The sequence below is a fragment of the Lathamus discolor genome, chromosome Z, assembly GCF_037157495.1.
Source record: "Lathamus discolor isolate bLatDis1 chromosome Z, bLatDis1.hap1, whole genome shotgun sequence".
In the NCBI taxonomy this organism is placed as follows: Eukaryota; Metazoa; Chordata; class Aves; order Psittaciformes; family Psittacidae; genus Lathamus; species Lathamus discolor.
The window spans coordinates 25,003,945-25,022,226 of NC_088909.1; the positions used below are offsets into that span (position 1 = coordinate 25,003,945).

Consider the following 18,282-nt stretch of genomic DNA (forward strand, 5'->3'; position numbering starts at 1 on the left):
AGAGCAAGCTGGTGGGAAAAGACAGGAGGGAGGAAAGGGGCTGAGTTCAACGTCCTGTCGCGGAGCGCTTTCTTCCGCACAGGGATTCTCTTGGTACGTAAGAGGAAGTGTGCTGGAAGCAGAGAAAGGTGAGAAACAGGCGTAATTCAGGATCCGGTTGTGTAAGAAAGAGCAAGACGTGTGTGTGAGAGGAGGGCACAGCGGGGAGCGGGGGGGAGGTGGAAGTGTGCAGGTGAATTAACGCCCTCCTCAAATCTCCCTGTTGGGAGAAACAAAGGAGGGGACAAAAGGAGTGACACCGTCAGGGCTTAATGTAGGGGGAGGAACAGCAAGAGAAGTCAAAGTATCTCCTGAGATAACAGGTTTTACAGGGACGTGGTAGAGCATGGAAGAGCCTTTGGCAAGGAAGGATGAAGGTATGGTCCCTCAGTTACTCCCAGAGAGTACTGTGTCATTCCTGGTGTAGCTTGGGCATACTGGGAAGTTGCAATGTGGGTACCTATGCCCAAGGGACACCACTGGTGTGGTTCACAGTGACTTTGGGCAATCTTTGCTGCAGGTGTGCCCTTCGTTTATTAAAATGGGCCTCAGTTTCTCTTTTCCTACTGCTCTGCTTCATTCCCACTGTGCCTTTTGGCTTCAGCTGCTCCCTCATCCGTGCAGCTCCTCAGAATGTTTGCCTTTGCCAAGTACCAGCAAAGAGGCAAACAGTGAATTTGCTCTATTCGTGCTTCCCAAGTGGAAAACAACACCTGCATTGATGTTGGTGCCATTCCCAATAAAACGTAATAGACTGGTAACAGCTGCAGCTTGGGATTTCTATGCCCTGTGAAGGGGAGGCAGTGTGTGAACTGTTGATTTTACCCAAAATGAATCAGTTGTGAAGCTGGTACAACCTCAGGCGTCGGAGAGCCCTGGTGTAAAAGGCAGATCAGCTCTAAGGAAAACCCTTGGCATATTTAAATGCACAAAGATAGAGATGCTAATCCCAAGAGAGTTCATTATGTTCTAATTTTGCTGGGTTTTGGTCATGTCCTGGAGAAAAGGAACATTGTGCTCTGTCTCACGAGTTTCCCACATTCCTCGGAATCCTACTGATGTATCCTGCGTGGTAGCTGAGGTTGTCTGCTCCCTAAAACTGCAGCTAGCAGCAATGTGTAACAGAGGCAAAGTGTAATCGAGCCCAATAGGTGCTCTGTATTCACTCCGATACGGAAGTGCTGCACTCTATGCTTACTGCTCTTGCCTACTTGCTGTCGAATTGCTTTCCTGTCTTCAGGCTGCTCCTCAGCACCCTCAGAGGCATCCTGGGTGGCTCTTGCTGAAGATCTTTGCCACCTGGGCTCACGTGCCAAGGGACTTGGCAACCAGAATGTGTGGCTGCAGTGGGAAATGGGCTCCTGGAGCTTGCTGCCCCAGGGCATTGGTGGGAGCAAAGGGTGTTTAGAGCGTCCAGGGCTGCCTTGGCCATGGGTCACCAGGCTTGGGTCAGGGGTGCAGAATGAGCCTGCATTTTTTCCAAGGCTCGTCGTGTTCATCAGTGGAGCTGCCTGCCATTCAAAGTCTCCTTGTTATGCTTTCTGAGATGAGATTGGGTGCTGGGGCGTTGCTGCCTGTGTGCTAGAGAATGTCTGTTTGCTGTCTCCGTGCCTGTGGTATCCATCGTAGAGGCACGTTGGGTGTTCTCATCTCTGCACCAGCCTTTCCTTGTATTACGGATCTCCCTTGCTGCTTTGCAGCCCCCTTTAAATTCTCTTAGCCATCTGCTTCTTCCTGGGGTTGTTCTTTTGTCTTCCTGCGCTCGTCCTTTTGCTCTTGAGGTAAGCTTTTATTCTCAGGAAGCCCAGAGTGTCTGTGGTCTGCTTCTCTTGCTGGTCCACCGCCATGACTAGCACCGCAGCTTGACCACCCCGCTCCACCCTGGTGTGTCAGAAGTGACTTCCTTCCCTCCCCGTATAACGCACGCTGGTTTGCCTTCAGATAATACATTCCCCCTCCAGAGGTATGACTGCATGGATGTGTGCAGGCAGAAGCAAGCATGTTCTTTGGGCTTGTTGAATACGCAGGTGACTTGAGGTACTGCATCTCCTTCCTGCTGCCTTCAGAGCAGGGCGTGTTGTTCCTACTGTCTCTGTGCTGCAGCTGTGTAGCTCAGCAGAAGGGATTCAAGTCCACCCTCGTGTGTTACGTGCGTGTAGCTTCAGAGCTAAAAGTGTTTTGGAAAGGTGGTAAGGAAGGATGTCACATGGCCTGTCCTGGTCCCTTCTCATGTTTCCACAAGCGACAAAATCCTACTTGTGTCTTCCCTGCAGGTTCCTCGTCTGCTGAACGTCATCCTGGGGAACTCTCCTTACTTCGAGTTGATCAGCCCGAGTAATGAGGACTATAAGGTAGCACCGGGCATGTCTTCAACCTACCGCATCCTTTTCAGACCTGATGAGGACAAGGTGAGAGTGGAGGTCCCGAGAGATGGCGCCTTGAGGGGAAGGTGAACCTGCAGGGCTGGGTTCCAAAGCAGGCATGTGGTGTGGGTTTTGAAGAAGTGGCCTGCGTTCAGTGGAGTTGCACTGGATCTAGACCTGGGGGAGACTCTTTCCTGGGGGTGAAGGTTGTGCTCCCATAGGCTGGAGGCTCTTGCCTGTTTCAGGCTGTTTTCCCCTTCAGTGGTGGAATATTTAACGTAACGTCTGTTGGCTTCAGGGCTGAGAGTCTGCTGCCTGTGCATGGCCTTTTCCTCATCTTCTGTTTGCTGCTTAAATGTAATTCAATACTCTGGCCTACCCTCGGGCAGCATGCCTGTAGAAACTAAAGAGGATCTGCCCCATGGTCCCTGGCTGCCCCTGCTTGTGAAATAATCTGTAATGAAAGGCCATGAAGGTAAAAAGTGCATGTACATTGCCGAATGCTACTGTGAGAGTCACAGAAACCAGCAGCTCTTCTTCTGCCATGGGCATGGTGCTAAAGGCACTGTGCTGAGATTGTTTCTCTCCCTGCAGGATTATTTCGACGAGCTTATCATCATCACAGAGAGGGAGAAGTTCTTTGTGCCTATCCGAGCCATAGGTGCCCGAGCCAGCCTGGACTTCCCTGAGCAGCTGAACTTCTCCGAGTGTCCAGTCAGGTTCAGCACCCAGAAAACTCTGCTGGTGCGCAACGTGGGGAAGCGGGAGGCTTGCTACAGCATCACCACTCTGAGGTAAAGGAGCTCATCCCTTGCGCAAAACGCTGTTGCGTGGTCATGGGCTTGTAAACTGTGAGAAAAAGGAGGCAGAGCATCTGAGGTGCTGGAGATGGGCAGGACACGTGGGGTTTGCCATTGCTTGCAGTGTTTTGAGAAAGCTCTGCAAGCAAGTTTTACACTGCAGTGGTGTCTCCAACGCAGCATCTTGCAGGTCTGATGCTGTTGGGTTGGAAGAGGCAAGGTAGGAAGGCAGCTTGACTGCTGAAGAAGGTGCTGTGTGGCAGAGGACAGTTCGAGGGGCTCAGGTCACGGATCCCAAACACAGCATCAAGAAACAGGCAAGCAATGAGCTGGTGAGAGGCACCACCACAGTAAATACCCAGTGAAGTCTAGCATCTATTTGCAAGGCGCTTGCCAACTACTCTACTGGGTAATAGAGCGTGTGTTGAGAGCTCCTTGACAAGGGTTTTAAGAGTTCCCGAACTTCGGCAATGAACTATTTCAGTCCCAAGTTGCAATAAAGAAATGGGAAGCATTAGGAAAGTTTTAAGTGAACTACCCAAAAAAGCAGAATTCTGAGTAACTGGATTGCACGTGTGCAGAGGTGAAGAGCTGAGAACTGAGAACTGGGGCAGAGTGTGGGGGGCTGGGGTCGTGGTATACCGCGGGATCTTCTGAGGTCTGGTTCTCTTTCAGCAGGGAGAGTCACCCGCTCTATTTCTGATCCTGGATGTTCTGGTTTTCTTGTACCGACTGTGGTTTGCTTGCTCCTTGCTTGCACAAGTGAGCTGAAGCGAACTAGACTGCAAACTTAACGGAGGGCCCGGATCTCCCATACAGTCCTGATCTCTCTCTTTGTGTTGCAGCCCTTTCTCTGTGGATCCCTCCATTGGGACTCTTGGCGTTGGAGAAGCGATGGAAGTCACGGTGGAATTCCACCCACCAAAGACCGGTGTTTATACGAGTCCAATGATCGTTCACTATGACACAGGTAAGCGCGTGGTGCACCCTCCGTGTGTCCTTCGAAACAGAGCGGTGTCTGCGCTGTCTGTCATCATCTGGTGGCTTCATTGTCCTGTTGAATCCCTTCTGCAAGGTTCCTTCACGCTGAGTAGAGCAAAGCTCCCCTGCTGGCTGCCAGATATTCCTGTGCTGGAATATTTCAGCCTGTAACAAGGCAGGCAGATCTTCCTGCGCACGGTGCACCGGGGGCGATGGCGAATATTCTGGGTGCTCCATTGCAGAAGAACTCACAGCAGGGAGCCTGACTGAAAAGGAGATGGCTTTTAACGTGCAAGAGAGCTCTCTGAAGAGCCTGCAACCTGTCCCCTAGAGCTCTCCTGACGGGTCATTGCTTTTCATCCCGATCTGTTGTGTTACAGTTCCCGGGAAGGCCTTTGAGGTAGAGACCCTCTTCTTGTGATGTGCTGCATGGGTACAGTTGGTGCTGTGCTGAGAGCTGGGCCATGCTGAGGACTTGTGACCAGGAGGAGCAGTAACTGTGGCAGCGGTAGCCATTAGGGTGCTCTGAGCTTTGCTGTAGCCTGGGAATGATTCTGTAGAAACCGCCTTGTTAGCAGCAGTTCTTTAGTGGTGAGGTTTATGAGCAAGCTGCTGCTAGGGCTGGCTGGAGTCAGTAATGTGAGGGTGCAATGATGTCTGAAGGTAGGTCGTGAACACCACCTTGGAGAAACACTTTGAAATGGCTGTGCTGCTGTGCGTGTTGCTCTGGTGCTGGAAGTAAGTCTCCAGCCTTCCAGAGGACACTTACCCTAGTGAAGGGACTCACTTCTCCGGTGGTGAAGTGGTAACAGCAGCACGTTTGACAAGGAAGAATGTGCGGGCAGTGGTGAGGCACCTGGCTGTGACCGTAGCAGGAGCCAAAGAAGGAGTTGGCAGATGGATCCGAGGGCCCAGTAGCAGCCTGTTGAGTGCAGAGCTCAGCACAGAAGCTGCTCTGTAGTTTCCATTGTTGTTTCTGCCCTTCTCCATTGCATTTCAAATGCTCCCGCTTGGGTTCTGAGATCAGAGCTATGCCCAATATTTCAGGACCAGGAGATGAGGATGACACGACACTGGGGGCATCTCCTGCCTGCAGGAGACCCTGGGCAAGGCATGGCTGAGGTGGCGCTCCTCAGCATCACTGAGTGACTTGGATGTAGAATTCCCTGTGACCTGAGTGGGATGGCAGCCCAAAGGGCACCCGGGCACATCTGAAAAGATACATCTCCACGAACGACCCACAAAATAAGGTGCCTAAGGTGGTGCCAGGACATCCTCATGCTGTAGCATGTGCAGCTGTCAGGATATGCTAAGTGTCCTGATCCGGGGAACTGCTTATGCAGCTCAAAACTGCAGCTCTTTCTTCTGTTGCCTGCAGATTGTTCTGTTCCTTGTACTTCCATCAGCAAGTGAGATGAGCCAAGACTTGCTTTTGCTTTGTTCCAGGTGAAGATGTTCACAAAAGCCTTTGTGGAACAGCTGTAAATGTCAACATCAGGCTTGACAAGAGCTCCTTGACAGTTGAGAAGACTTCTGTCACGCTGTCAAAGCTAAGATCCCTGGTCATCCACAATCAGAGTGCCATCACGGCCCACTTCCAGTGGAAGCGTTTTGTTGATCAGGAAGAGGAGGAGCGGCAGAAGCTGAGGTTTGTTTGAGAGATTCGTCTCAGAAAGATAGATGCCCCAGGGGAAAACTAACACACGGTCTCAGAGGGCTGTTGGGGCTTTTGAACGGATTAGGGCACGTAAACCCATGCACAGCGTGGAGCTTAACCCTTGCCATTGCAGTCCCAGCCGTGCTACAGCTGAGGATGATGTTTTGGGGAGAGAAGGTTGAGTGCAATCACTGGATTGCCTGAGAGGGCAAACTCACGTTTGGGAGCGGCAAACTATTGAGTTCAGAGATCCATGCACTACGGAGGGTCCATGAGGCTGAGGAAGGTGTCAGCACTCGGTACCTGGGACTGCACTGAGCAGTAGCCCTGAAGAGCTGCAGGTGGCACAGCTATTGTGATACTCTAGCAGTTTCTTCTTTGATAAGCTGGCAGGCTCCTTTTCCAGTCACAGGCAGGGTAGAGTGCTTGGTTGGCCCAGAAGGTGGAGGCCGTCCTGCCGTAGGCTGGGGAATTGCCTTTCAGTGTCCTGGTTTCTGGCCCAACGAGGTGTTTCTCCCCTTCCTCATAGGCTGGGCAGATGTGGAGGGCTCTGCGGGGAAGGGAGGGCAGCCAGGACTTGGAAGTGCTTTTGGGCTTCAGCAACCTGTGTCGTCGTGGTGGTGAGAGATGGGGCAGGTTCTTCCAAGGGTGTCTCTGGCAAAGCTTTGAAATTGCCATTTCAGGCAGCAGAGAAACACTCACAGCCTGGGGGGATGAACTGGAAATGACACTTTAAAGCTTATGTGACTTGGGCAATCCTTGTGCGACTTCTCAGGCTCAGATGGGTGCAGATATACAGGAGTTAGTCTGAACCCAGAGCTGATCAGGAAACTGCCTTGAACTGCAGCACTTTTCAAGGGCTTTGAGCACATCAAGTTCAGCGTAATTAGGTCAGAAATGCCTCAAAGGCCAGAACTAGTTTTCCACGGTTGTCTGTTTTTAATGACACAGTGTGTGAGTTCTGTGCAAACGCACTGAGTTAAAAGAAAATCTCGTGAGCTTGCCTTGATTCTTCCCTGGACCATTTCTTTAGCATCTCTCCCCACCTGCCTGTCTCGGACTGGACCCTGGGTGATCCTCTGTCCCCTCAGAAGCCACCAGCTTTCCCCAGAGTTCACTTCAACCTGATTTTTTACGTATGAGACTTGCTGTCGTGCCAGTCTCTGTCCTTGACTCTGAGCACGACGCTTGGTTCCTCCTTACTCGTAGTTTTGGGGATGGTCCAAGGCCACCGTCCTGCTGTCAGAGAAGCTTTTGAGATCTCAGAGGAGAGAGGGCCTTTTCCTGAGAGGAGGCAGTGCAGGAGCCTGTGTTGGGATGTGACCCCAAAAGACATGGCCCATTAGAAGGTGTCCCTCCTGCAGCGCTTTTGGGGATGTGATTCTGGCCTGCTGACGGAGCTTGAGTTGAGGGCTGCTCACGCCAGTGTGTGGAAGCCCTCCTCATGCACAGCATGTGCGCGAGGCTCAGTGTGTGTGCAGCAAGTAACGTCCTTGCCTGTTTCCCTTCTCTTTGCGTTTGGATTTAGCTGGGTGATGATCGTTCACACGGCGTTGCCTCGATTTGCTGCACGTGGAGCTTTCCCCTGGTCCCCCAGTGCTGTCACCCGCTGGTTCTTCATGGCCAGGGGACTGGAGCGTGAAGGGGGGACAGCAGTGTGCCAGCAAGGAGCAACCGCTCTGCAGCAGGGCTCCCCTTTCATCTCCCGCTTGTGATCTTTAAACACTAGAATGATTTCTGCTGCAGTCGCCAATAAAGGGAGAGGTTAAGTGCATCACAGCTCTGCAGTGGAGGCCAAAACGAGGGAAAAGATGAGGTGGTTCAAGATTCCACGTAGGGTTTGCATTCAGAGATGCTGGTCCTGACTTCTTTACTAGGTGATGCTGGGCAGAGTCCCTTCGTCTCTTGGCACCTCTGTTTTCATGCTCAGAAAGCCATTTGTGTCACTGAAGTGATGGGATGCCCAAATCCGTTGCTTTGCTTTGGAAGTGCACCGGGATCCTCTGGTGGAAGGCAGTGCAGATACTGTCTCCTCACCCCTGTGGGTGCAAAAGGGAAGGGGAAAAGTGTGATGCTGGTAACGAGCAGCTGAAAGCCAGTTGCTTCTCCCCTCCCAATGCAGGAGGCTTTTTCTTGAGGGCTGCCAGCTTTAAGAAACCTCTTGTTAGCTCGTCAGTGAGGAGTAAAACTCCTTGCTGTGCTGGGAAGAACGGCAATAATGGGATCCATGTGGGAGCCTGTGTCTCAGGGTCAGCCCTGTGCTGAGCTGCTGCTCTTCCTCGCCGAGTGCTTTGCTGCTCGTGCACTGACACGACAGGCTTTGCAAATCTGCTGCTTATTCAATTATCTGCTTGGTTCGTCTCTCCCATGGCACAGGCTGCAGAGGCTGGAAGAGGACAAGCTGGTTGATGTTCCTGCGGAGCACGGGCTGGTCCCCCTTCTCAGAGAACACCCTTCCCTTCCCATCTGCAGCTCCCAGAACCAGGGGACAGAGGTGCAGGGAGGCTCCATGCCTTTCTGCAGTGATATTTTCACCATTGTGCCCATGGTAAGTGATGGCTGAGAACCTCCCTTCCTGCTGCTCCTCCTCCTTCTCATCTCTGAAGGAGGTCCCTTGGCAGATCCCACATCAGCTGCTTGATGTGCCAAGAGAGGAGACATCCGGTTTCTGGTGAGGCTAGGGGCACTTGTTGCAAAAAGCATTTCTGAACAGCGGCAAGAGCCGACCCCAGGCTGGGCTCTGCTGCAAGGGCTGTGAATTAAGGGCACTTCATGAGTGTCCACACAGTGTTCAGAGGTATCAGTTATTCTCCGTAAGGACACATTCCCACGTAGCGCGCGGGGGTGAAGAAAGGACACTGGTGCACTGTTAGTTCACATACTGACCTGCAGAATGCAATGGTCCTGGGTGGAAAGGAGGCCAAATTGAGCCCAAGCACAGCAATCCCTTCCTAAAACCTGGATTTATACCACGTCTGAGTCTCCCTTCCAGTGTCGTCTGTGAGCCTGGACACGAGGCTGGCAGGTTTAAACGGGATTTTTGAGTTCTACTGCAGATAGGTAGAGAAAACTGCTCACTTTCCTGGTGATGCCAGCAAAAACCCCATGGCCTTCAATCAGCCAGAGCCTGCCTTCTGAGTATTTGCATGGTCTTGAGATGAAGAATGGCTGCTGTCTGAGCAGCACAGCATCCCTTCTCGTCTTGGAGTAAACCCTGGAATAATCCCAACCTCTTCTTTCTTTTACAGTGGGTGAAAGTAGTTTATTTTTTCTATTTTGTTTTCCGAGGAAGGGGCTGCTGTTCTCTTCTTGGTTGCTCCTGCAGCCCGTGTAAAGCTGAGAGGTGCCTATCCTTAAACCAGTTACAGGAAGTGAGAGCCTATAGAAACCAGGGATGCCTCCTGAAATGTGTGGCAGGGCTTCCTGGGACTGAGCACCAGTGCCAGGATCCTCTGCGAGAGCAGCAGAGAGTTGCAGAAACTGGTAGCGTGGCCCAGACTTAAATCCGCGAGCAAGAGCTCAGTCTCTTCTGAGGGGAACAAAATGCCCCTTCCGGGTGCCAGTAAAGGCGAGGGACTTTGGAAGCTGCTGCTTCCAAGCTCTCCTGTAAATCCTGTTGGCAAGCGTTGCTTGCTCCTTGCTCTTTGCTGATGCTCTAAATAAAGGCTTCCAGGGCTGCAGTGGAAACAAGAATGTGATGTTTGAAGATAAATGGTTTGCTGTCACTTCTGTTTCAGGAGGGAGATGTCTTGCCCAATTCTTCCCTTGAAATCAATGTAATCTTTAAGCCCGAAGAAGCCAGAGTCTACCAAGAGACAGTCTACTGTGACATCTCAGGTACAGCTCTTTCCTCCTGCTCCTGTTCCCACAGAGGAGGTAGAAACACTCTTCCAGCCCACTCGGACCTCATGTAGTTCTGGAGGGCTCAACAGGGCAGTGCTGGCACACGCCGCTGTCCCCGTGGTTCCCGGTGGTCTCCTGTCGGAGGCCAGGGCTCAGGATGCCTGGCTCTGCCTTCCTGATCCCAGAAGTGACCAAGCAGTGAAGGAATAAGCTTTCCCGCCATGGCTTTGTCAGCATTTGCAACACAGCTTTAGTGAAGGAGCACCAGGCCCCTGTAGACCAGTTACCTCCAAGATGAGTCTTTGTGGCGTGGCTCTCTCCTCCTTCTCGTGCTGCTCACTTTGTGTGCAGAGTAGGCTGGGATGGCAGTGAGAGCTCATCCAAAATTTGAGCCAGGATTCAGGCACCTTAGGCTGCTTCAGTGGCTGAGAGCAGCCTTCAGACTGAAGATCTTGTGCTCTGTCATCTCTAGCAAATGTAAGGGAAAGGACCCACCTTGGAGTTTAGCTGTAAGCCTTGAGGTCTCGGTTGCCTTTGCACCAAGGGATGTGCACGTTAGCAGTACATTTATGGCTTATGTGATCTGCTCAGTGAGAAGGCTGGTTTCCCATGACTGGAGAGAGAGCCTTCATCGGGGACTGGAGAGATAAGACAAGGGCTGATGGGTTCGAGCTTAAACAGGGGAGATTTAGTTTAGATATACAGAAGAAATTCTTTCCTGTGAGAGTGGTGAGGCACTGGAAGAGGCTGCCCAAGGAAGTTGCTCCACCCGTGGCAATGTTCAAGTTCAGGCTGGACGGGACTTGAAGCAAGCTGCTCTAGTGGAAGGTGTCCCTGTCCATGGCAAGGGGTTGGAACTGGATGATCTTAAGGTCCTTTCCAACACAAACCATTCTGTGGTTCTCTGAGACACCGGCCCAGGGGGTTGGTTAGAAATGAGAAAGCAGCCCCAAGGCGTATGTCCTGAGGGACGAGATGGGTCCCGTATCTTGTCCTGGAGCATCTAGAGCTGGTTCCATCCAGCCCAGGGACCGGCAGCAGCACTGAGACAACCTGGAAAGTGCCGGGTAGCAGAGGGAATTGCACTCACAGAGATTTCCCTCCACAGGCTGTGAGACCAGGCTGCCCCTGTGCATCAGCGGGGAAGGCGTCGGGCCCCAGGTCCAACTCAGCTGTGACCAGCTGAGCATCGGGGAGGTGACTGTTGGCTCAAGCCACAGCTACAGGGTGAGCAGGACGGGGCGCAGGGCATGGGGTGGATCCGGATGGCTCCCGGGCAGCAGCGAGCCTCGTGGAGCTGTGGGATGGGTCTGAATCAACTTGGTGGTGCTGAGCAGGCGCTTGGCACTGCAGGTCAAGTGGAGTGCTCTGTGTCAGGGGAATAAGCCCAGAGTGGCTCTGTTTGTGTGAAGTTATCCCTGCTTTGCATGGAAAAAATCCACGAGGCAGAACTCGTCCTGTTGTATTTGGCAGCAGCGCTCAGCATCTTCTGCCTTTTACAGATGTTAATTGCTAAACTAGAAAAGAAGTGAGCCTTCTGTAAGCAAAGAGGATTCCTCATGTATTTCCATGTTGCCTTCTCGCTGCTGCTGCAGGTGTTCCTGCTCAACAGAGGAGTTACTGAGACTCCCTTCAGCGTGGTCCCTCCGGAGAGAGCTCTGGGCTCCTGCTTCACCTTTGGCCCCCGGGAGGGCATGCTTTTGCCTTTTGATCATCAGGCCATCTGGATCTCCTTCAATGCCAGTGTCGTGGGGCAGTTCACAGAGGAATTCCAGTTCAATGTGAAGGGATCCCCTGAGCCTCTGACGCTGACTGTGAGGTGAGGAGGGTTCTAAGAGCTTGGCGGCCACATCTGTAGCTCTCTCTGGGTAGTCATCTCCCACCTACCTCATTTGCTGATGGAGCAGAGAAAGAAAAGGCTTGTCTGAGGTCTTGAGCTTGGCTCTCATCCTGGCATCTCCACACTAGGAGCCCACACTAACCTTGACTCCAGTTTGATGCTGACTCCTTGCGACCGCAGCAGCAAGTGAAGTGGAATTGTCAGCAAGAGGGAGCCATGGAATAGGTTGGGTTGAACACACCAGTTGCTGTGGTCCTTGATTTTGAGCTGAGAGGCAGAGCTGGCATTGGTTGGCATCAACCATGAAATAAATTAATGGGTGTTGTGCAGCTTCACGTGGTGATTCAGGTGGATGTTGGTGAGTCCTGGAGTTTGGAGCCTTCAAGTCTGCTGAATTTAAGGGCAGGTGAGGAGATGCGGTGTGTTCAGGTTCCGTTATGCCTGCAACTACTTGAAAGGAGGATGGAGCCAGGAGGTGGCTGGTCTCTTCTCCCAAGTAACAAGGGAAAGGACAAGAGGAAACGGCCTCAGTGTGCGCAGGGCAGATTTAGACTTGATGTTAGGAACAGTTTCTCCCCGAAAGGGTGGTCAGGCATTAGAAGAGACTGCCCCGGGCAGTGGTGGAGTCACCATCCCTGGAAGTGTTCCCAAACCGTGTAGACGAGGCCCTTAGTGACACGGATTAGTGGTGGGCTTGGCAGCGCTGGGGTGACAGTTGGGCTTGATGATCTTAAAGGTCTTTTCCAGCGTAGATGATTTGACGATTCTGTGTTGGGTGGTTTAAGACGTGTTGCTCTTGGATGGGTCAGCTGGTGCCCTGGTGGTTGGCTGATGTTTTCCTCCAAGATTCAACTGTCCGCTCTGTTGAGCTGTTGCGGCTCTTGTCAAGGGATGTCTGGGGCTCCCCTGGCTTCGTGTCTCAAAGTCCTGCCCCCATAACGATTGCATGGATCAAGATCTTCTGAGCAAGGTGTTCCTGTACTCCATGGGAAGAGCGGTTCCAGCTAAGAAATGCCAAAGCAGGAAAGCTGTGGCTGGGAAGGGTAGTTACATTGAGTGTGCTTTACTGGGGACACCCCTGTGTCCAACACATTACAGATGGGGAAACTGAGGCACGCAGCCATCACTTGTTTGGTGTCCTTCCTCAGGCCATCTACAACTTGGGGGCATACCCTGCATGACACTGTGCCCCAAGCCCCACAAGCAGCTATGGGCTGCTGACCGCTTTGCTTTGGCTGCCTCCCGTCCACCTGGATGCTGTGCTGAGCATGAGGGTGAGGGCTTGATGTGAAACCCCCTGAGGTTCTCAGGCTGGCTTTTACCCACCGGAACGGTAAGGAAAGCTGAAGGCTTTGCAGTTCTCTTTAACCGAGGCCATGTCTCCTCTGCCTTTGTCCTCACAGTGGCTGTGTCACTGGGCCGGCGTTTCATTTCAATGTATCGTCCCTCCGCTTCGGTGAAGTCTCCTTTGGTGAGTGTGCCCTGGGCTTGGGCTGCAGGGTGGGAGGTCTGAGCCTTACCCAGATGGAGCACTTGTCCAGGACAGCATTGTCACTTGTGTTCCTCCATAGCCGCCTTCAGCATGTCAAAACCAGGACTGCCAGCTGCTAGGCAGTATTTTGCCATCATAAGATCAAACAGAACCAGACAGAATGGCACAGAGCCAATTGAATGGTTCAAATAGAACGGAGGGAGTAGAAAGTCAGTGTTCTCTGGTGTCCCTCACAGTCAGTCCAGCCCCAATCTGCCAGTCCTCAGCAACAGAATGACTGTGAAAGTCTTTCTTGTCCGCGGCCAACTGGAGAAGGGAGTTGAAGGCAAGTTGTAGGTGCCCTGGGTGAATTTTGCTGTTGTGAGGCAAGGGCACCATTTACCCACCTGACCATTAGCGTGAGAAATCAACTAGTGCTGTGAGGCCAACTCGTTGTCAGCTCCCAGGTAACATGGCCAAGCAGTAGCTCCGCATTGGGCGCCCATGTCTTCAGACATGGGCTCCTCCTTCCCCACCAAAAGCCCAGCTCTGCTGACAGAGCTGGCGGCTGTGCACCCAGAGCTTCTCCACTGAGATGCAGATTCTGGTTCTCCACCTCAGTCTCGCAAAGGACTTCTCACTGAGATGGTCTCAAGTTTAAATGTGAACTCAACCCCCCAGATCAGCTGCGATTGTGTCAGTGGCTTCCATTATGGAAAGCAAGTACCAAAGCTGAAGCCATGTCAGCCTTTGTGGGGTAATGAAAGGCGGTGTGCAGCATGGCCGTTTGTCCCCACTCCTTCGGGAGGGTGAGACACAGGTCCTGCTTGTTCTTGAGCAAGCATCAGGTTTGCCTCCAGTGAAGTGGGCCGTGAGCTGCCACAGGCTCAGTCTCGATTGTCCCAAACCAGGAGATGCACCGAGGTTCCTGTCTGGAGAAACTGCTTCAGAGTGCTCTGCATCATGCTGTGGCTGCCAATTTCATCTTTCCTTTCCTTTCCTGGATCATCTCTTTGATGACAACATACTGCTTTTATCTCTCGAAAACTGTGGGAGTGTTTGTGGAGTTCACAGGGACTTTTCTGGACTGACTTTTGAGAGTAAATGTTCTGGATGCACCGTCATGGTTGAGAAGGAATTGGTGCTGGTCTGGGGGAGGTGAGAGCTCCTCACAGTTAGAGACACTTGTGTCAGAGTGGCATTTCTGTGTGACAAGCGTAAAAGGGACCGTCATTGACGACGACTTCCCCACAGAGCTTCTCAATCAGCTGTAATTGCCATTGAAAGGAGGCAAACTCCAAGCGCAGTTTTATCACCGCAGGATGTGCACTCCAGGAGTCACGGGATAATAAACTCCTGTTGTGTCCTTTTCCCAGGCTTTCCTCGCACCCTGTGCTGCCGCCTCACTAACACTTCCTCGGTGCCCTTCAACTTCAACCTTCGTATTCCTGGGGACGGCTCGGGAGCACCCAGCGTGACCAGTTTTGCTCAGGTGTCAGACAGCACTGGTCCGTCGTGGAGAAAGCGAGCCCCAGGTGCCAAGAAGCCAGCTGAATTTACTATCAGGCCCTGCACAGGGACCATCTGCGCCAAGGGACACTTGGATATCCAGGTACGCGAAGAGTGCAGCCCTGTGTGCTTCAGAGGTGGAGCTGGAGCTTCGGTGGCATTGAGGGGGCTTTAGCACTGCTGGCTCTGAGCATCCTGCGAGTAAGAGTTGGGCACTAGTGTTGGGCTCTACATCTGCCCTGGCAACGCAAAGCGCATTCAGTAATTCAGGTATTGTCCAAAGACTTCTGTTACTGCCAGAGACTGTGCTCTACACATGAACCAGCAGAAGAATTAAAGGCAAACATCACAGAATCCTAGCCTGTTTTGGGTTGGAAGGGACCTTGCAGCTCATCCAGTTCCAGCCCCCTGCCATGGGCAGGGACACCTTCCACCAGACGAGGCTGCTCCAAGCCACATCCAAACTGGCCTTGAACACCGCCAGGGATGGGGCAGCCGCAGCTTCTCTGGGCAACCGGTGCCAGGGCCTCAGCCCCCGCACAAGGAAGAACTTCTTCCTGATACCTCATCTTCCTCATATCTACTAAATCCTCCCTTTCCTTGCTGTGGAAGGAGATGTGGAGGGCACTGCATATGGCCGATGGGTTTTGGGAGTGATGAAGTATTTGATGCTCTTGTCTTCCAGGTCACCCTGTGCTCCAACACCGTGAAGAGATACAAGCTGGCCCTGGTGGTTGATGTGGATGGTGTTGGCAGAGAGGTGTTATCACTGCCCGTCAGAGCCAGGTACCAACGCTTCCCTTGCAGCCCCTCTTCTTTCCCTATGCATCTGCCAGAAGCAGGTGGTGCTGCCTTGCGTAGAGCTGGCTGGCTCCAGCTCCAAACGAGGAGCATTGCTCAATGAGCTAGTTCTGCCCAGCTAGACAGGAGAACAGCAGCGCATGGAAAGCAGTCCATGATGAGCAGCACTTGTGCTCAGGCACAGGCACGGCCCAGGGCCTTCTCCTACAGGAAACTGTGATTATATTCCTTATCGGCCTGCTCTGGGGGCTTGAGGTGTAATGTTTCCAAAGGGCCGCCTCTCCTCCTTCCTGCAAGTGTTGGACTTGTGCTGGGTTGTGGCCAGAATCCAGGACTGGTTTGGGCCACAGCAAGCAGCTGCTGCAAGCTGTTGTCTGCCTCAGTTAAGGAGGGGCCGTGCAGACGGGCAAGGGGCTTAGGGCAGGACTGGTGAGGGAAAGGTAAAGGCGAGATCTTGTGACAGACAAAGTAGTCCTTGGTGTGGAAGGTGAGCTCAGGTTTTTGTGCTTCCGTCTGGCTCTGCTGAGCATTGATGTTCTCGGAGTTAAGCTCAAAGTTGTTCTTGCTTCAGCCACATTCAGGCCTGTTGTGCTGCGGTGGGCGTCAGTTCAACGGCAAGAGGGATGCATTTCATCGGTGCTGTTCCCTCTCCCGGGCAGAGTTGTGCAGTCAGTGCCTGGGCTGCAGTTGTGTAGAACAAGTGCAAATGGGAGCAGCTGGCGTGCGGACCCGTGGGGAAAGGACCAAGGCAGCCACAGGGCCTGGGAGAGGGTTATCGCTCACGGCGCAGGGCAGGTGGTGGCCTGCACCCTGCGTTGCTGGGGTAAAGGGCTGGATTTCAGGCAGGGACACAGCGGTGTTTTCCCTGAGACACTGGAGTCTGGTGTTCCTGGAGCCTTGGCGAGCGCTGCTCCTCGGTGGGAAAGCTCCCTCAGAGCTCACACCTCGCTGGGGCCATTGAGAGGGTCCTTGCGAGCCTCCTGGGGCAAAGGACGGGCAAAGCTGACCTGGGACAGGGCACCGTGCTCTGCCTGGGCACTGAGCAGCTTTTGTGATGCTGTGACTCAGGGTCTGCCCCTCTTTTGCAAGAGGTTGTTGGGTAAAAAGAAGTTGAAGGCTGTTTCTCACTGTAGGCGTATCAAATGTCTATTTGACGGTGACAATTGGGTCGTGCTCCATTTGGTGCTCATTGAGAAGTAAACAAGTAAGCAACGCTGTGTCAGAATCTAATTCCCTTTTGCTCATCTCTCTGCCTAGATGTGTAATTCCCCCGCTGCGAGTGCTCCACCCGGCTCTGACCTTTGGACGATGCTCTCTCAAAGTCCCTTACCAGCAGATGCTGACCCTTGTGAACGACAGCAACCTTCCAGGCTGCTACTGGGCTCTTCCTCAGGTTTGGCATCGCATCCGCCTCCTGCCTCCAATGTCACCTAGGGGTTTGTTAGGGAAAAAACGGGTTTGGTTAAGATGTTGCTGGTTTGTATTCAACCCTAAAGGTTTGCTGGGAACAGGAAGCTACCTGAATATCAACTCCAGGAAGCAGCTTAAACTCTCCAGGAAGCAGATTATATTCAAGTCTTTGGGATGCTTTCAATGCGGGAGAACTTGTAGGGTTGTGAAAAGCTGCTGCAAGGAGGCTGCCAGCACGGGACGGGGGGTTGTGGAGGCAGCAGCTGTTGGCCCCCCTCGGGATGCTGAACCCATACATGTCTTGCATCTTGAGTTGTGCCTTTCTGCTTTCTCCTAGGCATTTTTAGACACGTGTGTGAGTTGGCGTTGTGGTAGATGTTAAAGAGTTGAAAGTTTCCTCAAAGGTCAGTCTGAAGCCGTGTTTGGTTCTGTCCCTTATAGGAGAACAAGGATGCTGCTGCTGTGTGGTACTCCAGCCCTGAGCCCCGTGGGATTATCCAGCCTCACAGCTCGGTGGAGATCCCGTTCACACTGGAAGTCCAGGTGACGGGAAAGCAGGACACCGTTGCTCGTGTTGCGGTGTTTGGGAGTAAAGAATCCCCACTGGTGAGTGCTGGGGCAGACGTGTGCCTTTGTGCCTCTCATCTTGGTGGGATGTAGAGCGTACAGGGGTTCTTCCAGGGAAAATGATCTATGGCTGTTGTCTACAAGGAAAGAAGGCATTCGTGGCATAAGCAACACTAATGCCTGGAGAAGACATGGGACTGAGTGACCCTGTGCCCGGTCAATCCATCCTCAAGGCGCTGCGCTCGTGCTCGGCTGCTGCTCGCAGCCCGCAAATGCTGGTCAAAACCTGGCTGGGTGTTGCCTGCACAAATGGGAGTTTCTGGGTGTCATTTCCTCTAGGTCTGCCTTATGGCTTGAGTGCAGCTTCGGGAGCTGGTAGCCACATCCAAGCTGGCCTTGAACAGTGCCACGGATGGGGCAGCCATAGCTCCTCTGGGCAGCCTGTGCCAGCCATAGCTCCTCTTGGCAACCTGTGCCAGAGCCTCACCACCCCTCACAGGGAAGAGCTTCTTCCCAGGATCCCATATTGATCACCACCACCCCCCCCCGTCAATTTAGAGCCGTCCTTCCCTGTTCTGTCCCCGCAGGCCCTTATCCAAAGCCCCTCTCAAGGTTTCTTGTTGGCCCCTTTAGGCACTGGAAGGTGCTTTAAGGTCTCCCCAGAGCCCTCCCTTCTTCAGGCACTACAAGCCTGGTTAAGGCTTGGGGTGTTTGGAGCTGGGGAAATCCCGCCAGACTGGATAAATTCTCATTGGTTTTAGTGATGTGAGAAGGGGGTTTAGCAAAAGGATCCACATTCCTCCTCCGCTAGTTTGTGCCCCTTCTGCAGGAACAAACTTTTGGGTCTCAGGCTGTCAGCAGAAAAAAACACTGCTCGAATGATGCAATTAATAATGAATGTCTTGGTGCAATAAAGAAGTAATACCAGGAATGCACACAAGCACAAATGAGAGGCAACTAACTTGCATGATCTCTGCTGAGAAGAGCTTTGCTTCCAGCCT

At 52.8% G+C, this 18,282-nt stretch overlaps 1 protein-coding gene across 1 annotated transcript in view; it reads left to right on the forward strand.

Annotated features, from left to right (window-relative positions):
* LOC136005888 (hydrocephalus-inducing protein-like) overlaps nt 1-18,282 on the forward strand; it is a gene marked incomplete at its 5' end in the record, with an annotated part of 47,953 nt that overhangs the window by 2,409 nt on the left and 27,262 nt on the right. Inside the window, 12 exons of the mRNA XM_065663778.1 lie at nt 2,313-2,447; nt 2,997-3,196; nt 4,048-4,172; nt 5,630-5,823; nt 9,578-9,677; nt 10,792-10,910; nt 11,279-11,497; nt 12,934-12,994; nt 14,371-14,606; nt 15,189-15,289; nt 16,562-16,697; nt 17,156-17,320. Of these exons, the coding sequence (XP_065519850.1) occupies nt 2,313-2,447; nt 2,997-3,196; nt 4,048-4,172; nt 5,630-5,823; nt 9,578-9,677; nt 10,792-10,910; nt 11,279-11,497; nt 12,934-12,994; nt 14,371-14,606; nt 15,189-15,289; nt 16,562-16,697; nt 17,156-17,320 (1,791 nt within the window). The remainder of the gene's footprint in view (nt 1-2,312; nt 2,448-2,996; nt 3,197-4,047; nt 4,173-5,629; nt 5,824-9,577; nt 9,678-10,791; nt 10,911-11,278; nt 11,498-12,933; nt 12,995-14,370; nt 14,607-15,188; nt 15,290-16,561; nt 16,698-17,155; nt 17,321-18,282) is intronic.